At 38.0% G+C, this 11067-nt stretch overlaps 2 protein-coding genes across 2 annotated transcripts; one reads left to right on the forward strand and one right to left on the reverse strand.

Annotated features, from left to right (window-relative positions):
- Nucleotides 1-1194: 1194 nt before the first annotated feature.
- Nucleotides 1195-2360, reverse strand: LOC137637085 (AAC-rich mRNA clone AAC11 protein-like). The gene is made up of 2 exons (XM_068369383.1): nucleotides 2346-2360; nucleotides 1195-1920 (listed from the first exon to the last, which is right to left on the reverse strand). The coding sequence occupies exons 1-2, from the start codon at nucleotides 2358-2360 to the stop codon at nucleotides 1195-1197; spliced, it is 741 nt and encodes a 246-aa protein (XP_068225484.1).
- A 1320-nt stretch (nucleotides 2361-3680) lies between these two features.
- On the forward strand, nucleotides 3681-5720 carry LOC137637087 (piggyBac transposable element-derived protein 4-like). The gene has a single exon (XM_068369384.1). The coding sequence runs from the start codon at nucleotides 3681-3683 to the stop codon at nucleotides 5718-5720; it is 2040 nt and encodes a 679-aa protein (XP_068225485.1).
- Nucleotides 5721-11067: the final 5347 nt, after the last annotated feature.

The raw sequence follows: 11067 nt of genomic DNA on the forward strand, positions 1-11067 counted from the left end.
GAGCAGGGCCATGCGGTGCCGTTTGCTTGTTGGGTTTGGCTGTGATTTGTATAGGGGGGGGGGTTACTGGTGGGATTGAGTGGGAGAATGGGTGGGAGGATGGGTGGATGGGTAGTGGGATGGATGGATGAGTGGGTGGATGATTGGATGGATGGTTGTATGGATGGATGGGTGGTTGGATTATTTCCTGTGTTCCTTGCTGTTTCAGAGGTTTGTGGGGTCTCTTCTGTATGGGTGTGAGTCGCCTGTGGTTGCGGAGGGGGTCTCCTGGACCACCTGGGGAGCCTGGGGGCTCTTTGGGGCCTGGGTGGGACTGCTATTCCTGTGACCCGCGTTCTTTCCTGGTCGATTCTATTCAACCTTGCAGGACATCTGTCATTCCATGCGTGGTGGTCATTATTGCAGGCCGGGCATCTGTTGTACGTTGGTTCTTTGTTTTTTATTTTGTTTATGCATATTTCCGTATCGTGCTTATAAGAGCAGACCCCACAAACGGGAAAGCGGAATCTGCATCGAACCGCTATGTGTCCATATTGGTTGCATTTAAAGCAGCGTAGGGGCTCCGGGATATGGTGCGTTAGTCTGAAGCTCCCATGCCAGCCCAGGTCAATCCTCTCTGGGGGATCTCCCCTGACCCAGCACTTTACTTTGTATGATTGCTCCTTTCCTTTCGTATTGAATCTTACAGCTCTCATTATTTGTGGGTGCCTTTCTATTATTTCAGTTTCAAGGGTGGGGGAGAAGCCACATAGTACTTTAATTACGTGGGGTTCTATTGTTTTGATTTCCTCATACCCCGGGATACTTCTAAGGATTGTTTCTGCCTCCTTGTATAGGGGGGAGACTATGATGTCCCCTCCATGTTTGGCTCTCACTGTCACTTTAATATGAGGGTATTTTTCTTCAGTGTGTTTAATAAGTGCGTAAGCTGATTTATTTGGGTCGTTTGTCTTGGGGCTCTTGAACACTGTTAGATTTTTGGGGAGGGAATTTGGTTCGGTTGTTTCTCCTCTCTTTTTATTTTTGTTTCTTTTGCTTTCTACTGTAGTGAAGCCGTCATCCTCTCCACTTTTTTCTTAGCTGTCAAATAGGTCTTCTATTGACATATTTCTGTTGTTATTGTCACTTACATTGAAAGTATTTCCTTGTCCTGTTTCATCACTGTTTTCTGTGTTGTTACTGATGGCACTGGTCTTATGCACGTTCTTTGCACTGCACTGGGTTTTTGCCCTTACACTTAAGACTTACACTTGCACTTGCACTTGCAATTGCACTTGCACTATCACTGTTGTTGTCACTGATGTTATTTGCGGTATTTCCCCTGTATTGTGTTTTTGGTCTTACACTAGCACTTTCACTTCTTAGGTTATTGGCATTGTTATCACTGGTGCCTACTACAAAGCTTTTATTGCTTACCTTTGGTCTGTTGTTCTCCTTGCTGTTATTTCTCTTATCCTCCTCGTCATTGTTTCCTCTATGGTTGGTTTTTTCTCTTACACTTTTATCCTCTTTGGCAATGGTTGTTATTTCACTGTTTGCCCTGCCTATCCTTGGTGGGACTTTCTTTTTGCCTTCACTGTAAGCATTTGTATTTTCACTGCCTTCTTCACTTTCACTTTCACTACACCCACTGTTTTCATGCACACTACTTTCACTATCCACATTTATCTCTTTATCACTATCATCACTGGCACTGGAATGGGGGGAGGGGGGAGAATTAATGGGGGAGATGGGGGGGATTTGTAAACCTTCATTTAATTTATTGTAGTCAACAAGGGGCTTCTTAGTGGTTTGTTGTTGGTCAGTTGGGGAGGATGCTGGACGTTTCCTATTGCTATCGCCCTGAAGGGGCGTTGAAAAGCTGGATATATTTTCATTACAGGGTTTGTTTTGATTTTGAATGCTATTATTTTCATCGATCTGAAAAATGTAATGCAAACTCCGTAGAGTTTATGCTCAAATTTTCGTCGATATTGCTGTAAGAAATGGGGGGGGTATTAAGGCTGTCGTCTGAATCCAAGGAGTCCACGGAAGGGGTGGGGGGTCTGGTGGCGTCTCGTCTGAGCGGGGGGGGGGGGGCGAACCTCCAAAGTTGGCCATATTGGTAATCCACTGTTGTTTATTTTCACGTATGTTACGCTTACTGCGAACACGCAAAGCGGGAGACTCACAGAGAGTAGGGACGGGGAGAGACCGAGTGGACATACCACTCAGCGTGACAGGAAATATAATTTATCTATATCCAGACTTAATCTTTCTTATTATATAGGGGAGATGTCTGCTGATGCAACTGTAATAACCTTCTAGTTCTCTTACTTTTCCCTGCACAAAACCTCACCCGTTACATTCTGTAGTGTCATTTTCAACACTTTCTATAATCAAACAAGCAAGTAAATAAACAAAAACTAAACAAACCAATTAATTTTTTTTGCTTGTTTATCTTTTTGATTAGAACGCTCCCTCTAAATGTTGGTGATTCTTGAGAAAAGCAAATTATATCGGAAACGAACACAGTTATAGTTCAACACATGAATCAAGGATGAAAACCAGTGCATAAACTTCCCAAAAAGAGTCATCGCCAGTGCTTGGAATTCAACGCAATCTCTCTCAAGATGGCTGAATGGATAACTCAACTGGCTCCTCTGTATCAAAATTCAAAAGGCACATGTCCCAATCCCGTCCAAGGCAGATGTCCTAAACATATAGAATTGTACTATGGGTATAAGCTATAACTTATTCCTAAATGAACGTGAATTTGAATTTAGTAATTTGGTGGCAAAACTCTCATAAACGGTTATTTGTCACAAACTTAGCAGTTAGCTTTCGCGATGGATATGGATTGACTGAATACCTGGAACACTGACGCGGGGTGCATATCAACCCACGAAAAAAATAAACATTGGCAACTCTGCGCTGGTAGCCATGAGTAGATTAGCATTCCTTGCTGGGTTAGTCTCAAGGTTGCCCTAGGAGGGGGTGCACGTGTGTGTCTGGTGGTGTTCTTGTTGTTGTTGTTATTCTTGTTTTCGGTGCAGCACACCTCACATTAGTGTTCCAGTACTATATGTCATGGGGTGACCCACACCCCACATATGTGTTTTAATGGGGTGTATACATGGGGTGTATAACACCCCACTTTATGACATACTGGGGTGTATACCACCCCAGGTTTGTGTTATATGTCAGGATACTGGGGTCCATCCCACCCCAGTTATATAGTTTTGTACTATATTGCTTATCCCAATTCCCTTAGTAAGTGTTAAAATTTTTGCTGCTACTACTACTACTACTACTACTAATAATAATAATAAAAATAATTATTTACATTTCTTTCCAGGCATAAATAAATGTGTTTCAGGTTCTATTTACAATAAAACAAACAGACAATAAAATCAGTGGAATTCTAAAATAAAAGTGATGTATGACAGTGATTATGATAATTATTTACATTTCTTTCCAGGCATAAATAAATGTGTTTCAGGTTCTATTTACAATAAAACAAACAGACAATAAAATCAGTGGAATTCTAAAATAAAAGTGATGTATGACAGTGATTATGATAATTATTTACATTTCTTTCCAGGCATAAATGAATAAGTTTCAGGTTCTATTTACAATAAAACAAACAGACAATAAAATAAGTGGAAGTCTAAAATAAAAGTGTCCCAAAAACTGTGAAAATGTCAAAGAAAAAAACATTAACAGATGATGAGTTAGAACATATGATGAATGCGACTGGTGCCTTGTCAAACTTAGATGAAGATGAGGAGGCAGTTGATAATGAAGGACTTGGAACCAACATACATGATGATGAAATGACCGCTAGTGATGAGGAGGTGGAGGATCAGGATCAGATAGAACTAGAGTTGATGTATGACAGTGATTATGATAAGGATTATGTCCCGTCATGTAGTGATAGTGAGTCCAGTGACAACGTTGAAGGGTCAGAAGATGCTGAAAAAAGACCGAAGAAAAAGAAGGAAACTACCAGAAAAACACGTAGCACATCGACCCCAAAGAAAAAAACCCGTATTGTTGGACCAAACCCTGGAATCTATCCAGTTGATAGTACCTCTTCCACCTTAGTTGATATACCTTCTCCTTCTTCCCCTATAGCTGGACCTAGTAATGATGTGTCTATTGCAGCCAACTCTTCTTCTGCTGCCCCTTCCACCCCTGCAGCCAGTGGTCGTGGGAGACGTAGGAGACAAGCTGAAGTTGATGTTCCAGTTCCACCTATAGTATCGTTTGATACTGCTACTTTGGATGCAAAGCATGGGTTCAGATGGTGTACCCGTCCGCAGTCAAGTACCAATCGTGTAGCCAGAAACATTGTCGCCGGTAGACCCGGACCAAATGCTGAAGCACAAGCTTGTCATTCCCCAGAGGAGTGCTTTAACTTATTCCTTGACGATTCATTTCTGGATATAGTCTGTCAGTGGACAAACAAGAGGATGGAGATTGTAGCCAGTAAGTACAAGAAGAAAACATCAACACATAAAAATGTGGAACGGGAGGAGCTAAGAGCATTCATTGGGGTGCTAATATTTTCGGGATGCCAAAAGGATAGCCATATGTCAACCTGTGACATGTGGTCTGTTGACATCGGTGCGGCACTTTACCGTGCTGCTATGTCGCAGGCTCGTTTTGAGTTTATACTTGACTGTTTACGCTTTGATGACCCACAGACAAGAGAGATGAGAATAGAAACTGACAGATTTGCACCTATCCGGGAACTATTTGATAAATTTATGGAGAAGTGTGAAAGGCACTATACACCCTGTGAGAATCTGTGTGTTGATGAACAGTTGGTAGGATTTCGTGGAAAATGTTCATTCAGGATGTACATCCCAAGTAAGCTAGCCAAGTATGGCATAAAGTTGGTTAACATAAATGATTGCAAGAGTAAATACCTGCTAGGAAGTATCCCGTACCTCGGAAAGGATAATATACGGCCCTCAGCTGGAGTAGGACTGGGCCATTATTATACTAAGGAGCTCACAAAGCCATACCACATGACAAACAGAAATGTGACCACAGATAATTGGTTCACCTCCGTAGGACTTGTCGCTGATCTTCTGCAAAACTGTGGAATGACCTTGGTTGGAACGGTGAAGGCAAACAAGCGAGAACTACCAGAGAAGATAAAGACCAAAGATAATCGTGAACCTGGATCAAGTGCCTTTCTCTTCACAATAGAGATGACCCTGGTTTCATATGTGCCTCCAGTAGGAAAGACGGCTAAGAAGTTAGTCCTCTTGCTCTCATCTATGCATAGCCAGCCAGTCCTGCAAGAGAACGGAAAACCTGAGATTATAGAATTTTATAACCGCACCAAAGGAGGAGTTGATGCATTTGATGGGATGTGTGCCCTGTACTCTTGCAACCGGAAAACTAAAAGATGGCCACTTTGTATCTTTTACTGGATGGTGAATGCTGCTATTATCAATGCAAAGGTACTGTACACAGCACACCTAGAGACGACAGGAGTTACCAAGTTTCCAGAACGCCGTCGCTTCATGCTACGTCTTGCAAGATCATTCATACGGCCATGGGCTGAGAAGAGGTTGTCGAGTGCCACTCTCCCACGGAACCTAAGAACATTGATAACTACTGTCTGCAATACTTCATCAGTAGTCAACACACAGTACCCAACTGGCCAAGTACTTGCCCAATGTAACTACCCTCAGGTACGCTGTGCTGAGTGCCCCCGCTCTTAAGACCGGAAGACACGCATCAGGTGCCTGAAATGTCAACGACCTGTGTGCAAATCCCACTTGTACCCTACATGTACAAGCTGTCTTGAGCTTGTGGTAAGTAATTACCTGTATTTCATTTGCGGCCACTGTATATATATATATATATATATATATATATATATATATATATATATATATATATATATATATAACAAACAGTCTGGTAGATCAAATACGTACACAGGCTTGGTATATAACATGATATATCATCACACATCTTTAATACACCCTCTAAACATCAATTACTAAGTATTTAGTAAGTTTTCAGAGGAGTAACGAGTGATAAGATCAAAATATCATAATTTTACTGTGCTAAATTTTGACCCTTTTTTGTCTCTCCATATTACAGTGAGATGTGGTGCCAGAATGCTGAGGGCTGCTGAGGGGATGGAAGAAGGATTCATTTCACCATGGCAGGAAGCCCGTTTCTCCAAAGAAATTCTTTTTTTATATATAAATTTTTTTTTTCGGGAAAAAATTGAAAATTCAAAGTTTTATTTTTATTAATTTTATTACAAGAAAATTTTTTTTTCAATTTAGTTTACTCATCAAAAGAAAGCTGAATAAGTCTAGTTTGTGTTTCATATTTCAAAAATAAGATTGCATGAAAGGAAAACTGAGTTTTATTGATCCAAAGATTGGGGTTCGCTACACCCCAGGTTTGTGCTTGTGTTCCTCTAAAGGAAGGTTTGCTTCTGAAATTAGACCCAGAAAGGAGGGAAAAGTTCAAATGCAGATGATGGCAGTTGTCTTTTCACGTGCCCTTTTCCTTTTTCACGTGAACTTTCTCTCTGGGTACATGTTATTCCACAACCTCAGTACTGTCATTGTGGAAATGGGTTGATAAAGAGTTCAAGTAAAAACAATAAATTCCAGAAGTGAAAATGTGCAGGAGAATGGAAATCAAACTCTACCTCCCTTGATGGCTGAAAGGATTAGTCAACAGTCTAAAAGGGGCAAAAGGATCCTTAAATTTGAGAATGAAAAAGACAATCTCCAATAAATAAAGTTTGTACTTTTATCCTTTTATCACCTGAAAAAATATATCTCAACACTTAGGGGCTACAAAATTGCAAGAACTCCTATCTGGCCGGAAGGGTCAAGCATTCTCCAATAACACCAACATGTCAATAGCGCATTGGGTATGGAAGTCAAAACGGCACATGTTCAAATCCATCCCTGGGGAGATGCATTTGTCATAAGCAATGCTCGTTTGGATGCAAGTTACTCTCTAAGTAGGGTGGATTCCATATCAATAACTATATTACATGCTGAACAACAATAAACCTTTGAGCGAAAACTATCACAGCATCAATCATTTTTCACACTACAGCACGTACCGATCATTAGCAGCACGTCAACCATCCATTTCTTGCCTACCCTTGTGGTTCCCAAATTAAGAACCTTTACACGCAACACCTATCATCTTCCCCAGAGGACACTTTGTTTCTCTCTACATCTCGTTTGTTAAACATGCGAAAAAATCAACTTTTTTTTTTTTAAATCTACAGCCAAAATTACAACGCCATCTAAATTTCACCTATGTTAACCTTTATAAAATTTTGTTGTGTCTACTGTCTCAATTCTTTCAACCTCTCTTGCTCCATACTATTATCACCATTCAATATGAACACATTTGTAAAGAATATGACAAAATGGCAATTGATTTACCCATACAGTTTCCCACGGATACAACTCCTATAACGAAAATGGAAACTCTCTATGATGAAATAGTTGTTCAAATGTACAGTTAGACGCAGAAATTCCTGGTACGCCTCGCCCTGAGAAAGTGCTCCCAAACACACCCTTACTCCGCAGAGAGTTCCTGTGTTTACCCAAGTCACCAATTCTGCTATATCTCCCAACAATATATTTCTAGTTACTCGCCGCGAAGTAAGGTTTTGATAGGGTGAACGTCCTTGAAGCAAGTTGTACCAGGAACTCCAGTGTCCAACTGTACCTCTGGATCTTACATTGTAATACAATAAATATCTTCCCGAAAGATTTTTCTCTTTGATATGATATTATTTAAAGTGGTATTTCATTTTTTCAATTGCAAAATAGGAAATTATCGAAACTATATATTCACGTTACATTGTTTCTGTAGACTTATAAAGAATTTACAGTAATTACCACTAAAAGTAATCATATCTTGATTTTAATATTCTTTTATTAAACCCATTTACTATAAAAATATCTGCAAAAAAGAAAAAAAGTTTCAATTAAGCATAGAAGTATTACATCTTATAACTTACAAATAAAAAAAGGCCTCAATAGAAAATAGCTTTCTGAATAAAACCTAAAAAGAAGATAATTCTTGGTTAATTAAAACAGACACTTCATCGAAAGCCGTTAATTCAACGTTTAATAACTAAATTTTCTGTTTTATCCAAATAACCTTTCACTAATGTCACTGTATCAAAAATTCTTGTGGAAAGAATGATCCAAAAATGAGCACACTTAACATCAAACTCCGCCAAATGCATGTACAGAATAAGATGATTTTATAAACAAAGGAAAAAATCCTTGTCAACAAACACACACTCTAAATACAAAAGCAAACTTTAGAACTTCTTAACGAAAAACAAAACAAAGGTAAAGGCAGTTTAGTAACTATAAAATTACACACTACTTAAACACAACACGTCAATATTTCCATCATAAGAAACACTATTAGCCCGGCATACCAGCTCATTTCAAGACTGAATATAAAGACGGCACTCATCTCTTGTCAACAAAATGTGATACAAATCAGATACTTGAGCACAACCGATATATATTAAAAACCAAAAACAACTCGAGATTTTCAACTGCTTTATATTCGAACTAGTGAACCCGAAACGTCCAACATGACGTCTAAAAATTTAGATAGAAATGAACACGCACACAAGTAAACAAACAGATTTCCTTATAAAACCAAATGGTTCGTCAATTTGTGGGAGTGTTTGGTTTCAGAGTGTACCTCTCGGATTTACCAGGGTATGCCTACTCTCACCCGCTCCTGATCATGACAGGATATATATATATATATATATATATATATATATATATATATATATATATATATATATATATATAATTAGACACTTGCACTTTATTAGATAAGGGAGATGTGACAGAAGGCTACAAGAAGACCATTTCACTTTGATTTCCAGACATGATAAAATAAAAGTTCATTCAAGATGGCGAAAAACTATTACTTCTTAATTTCTCAGATGGGAACATGCGTCAACAGAAACCTTCCACCAGAACAGGGAGACACTTTCTTCCTTCAATTTTTCACAATTTTCGATAGGGAGGTTTTCTATCAGCATCATCCTTATCACGTTGTCAACCCCGATTTATCTAAAATCAATATTCCTCGGGAGTTATAATTCCAGACCATTGATTTATGACAATATCTCGGAAAGAAGTTAGACGACGAAAATCGCTTGTTATTCAAGAAACAATTTACTACAATAAAAGATGTACGTGAATCTAAGCAATGAAAGAGAATCCGTAAATCTAGTTTGAAACAGCTGTCAACTAGACTAATTACTCTCCGAACTTCATAGAGACAAAATGTGATATTTGCATGTGATTTATTATCGCTAATGGCATAAACAACATACCAGGTGAAAAAGAAATATGCTCTTCGAATCGCCTTAAACATCTTCATTGTTAGGTTTTCAACTTCAAATTACGATCGGAACAGACATGATATTGTCAATTGAAATACAAATTAAAGAGCCATAATGATTTATGGATACATATTAACGCAAATTTACTGCATAAGTGAAAAAAAACGAATCTCTACCCTCACGCAAACATACATACACGAACACACACACACACACACACACACACACATATATTTATATATATATATATATATATATATATATATATATATATATATATATATATAAAGCGTTAACATTTTAAAACATGGCATGCTTGTTTAAATAACGTTTCCGCTAAATATATATATATATATATATATATATATATATATATATATATATATATATATATATATAATCGACCATATATGGTGCAAGAAGTACCGAGTAATACTAAACTAGAGTTACAACAACCACTAAAGACTATTCGACCGTAAGATAGAATAACCTAGAATTGTACACTTCCTCTTATTACCTTTACCCGGTAATAAGAGGAAGAAACGAAGAAAACCCTTCCAAGAGCGTTATGAATAATTAAAATGTAAATTTATGATCATTTCTACTCTCCGTAAACCTAATCCTGCTTATGAAACGGCCATGAATAACCTATAAGGTGTTCCCTGGAAACAAAGCTTGGCTATATGCATTCCACTGTGATTGGGTGTAACCTGCTTGTAAGTCACTTGGATGAAAGCTGCTTGAAATTCATTTGGATGCAATCTGCTTGAAACTCATTTGGATGTAATCTACTTGTAAATCATTAGGATGTAATCTGCTTCACGTAAATTCGATGTAATCTGGTTAAAGGACATTTGGTTGCAATCTTCTTGTGAGTTAATGTTAAGCTGTGACCCACCGGTGATGTACTACAAAGGGGAGGCGCACTTCTAAACACATACAGAACAATCGAGTTAGTGAACGTTAATAATTACTAAAGATAAGATCTATTAAGATGATGATACCTGGATATAATCGTATCATTATTAGAACTCAGAACCTTTCAATAAATAAGACAGGGTCTTTATGTTCCCTCGGAGAGTGCCTCTGCAGCATGCTTCCTAGATTTCATTGCCTCTAAACAACATTCTAAGGACAGTACATTATACATGTTTTTGTAATCAGCGACAAGAGACAAGTACCTGCGATTCTATCAAATTAACTTTCTTTATGGAAAAACGTCCAAAGGATAAACTAACATCAGATGACTACATCATCACAATGCTAAAATACAAAACATGATAGGTACAGTTACTTTTCTATTGTAGCATCCCCCGTTTTAAGTGAATATGTGCACATTACATGGGAAAATATTTAAAGGATTTACAACCGAATAAATTAGTAAAAAAATTTTGACAAATTGTAAGTCGAAATTATAGGCTTACACTTGGGCTTCTTTCAATGTCAATAGAAATTTCAAATAAAAAACAAATTGTAGTGAAGACGTATTTTATCATATACTGTATAGCTTCTTTCCGTCATTCAATAAACATATTCCAAGACTCATGTCAAATATCAAATATTTGTGTAAAATCTAAGACAATAGATATGAAATGAAATGAAAAAAGCATAAAACTATATAATTTTAGTCGATTATGCTGTTAGTTAATAGGGAGAGAGAGAGAGAGAGAGAGAGAGAGAGAGAGAGA

This window comes from Palaemon carinicauda, unplaced genomic scaffold (assembly GCF_036898095.1).
Source record: "Palaemon carinicauda isolate YSFRI2023 unplaced genomic scaffold, ASM3689809v2 scaffold526, whole genome shotgun sequence".
NCBI lineage: Eukaryota > Metazoa > Arthropoda > Malacostraca > Decapoda > Palaemonidae > Palaemon > Palaemon carinicauda.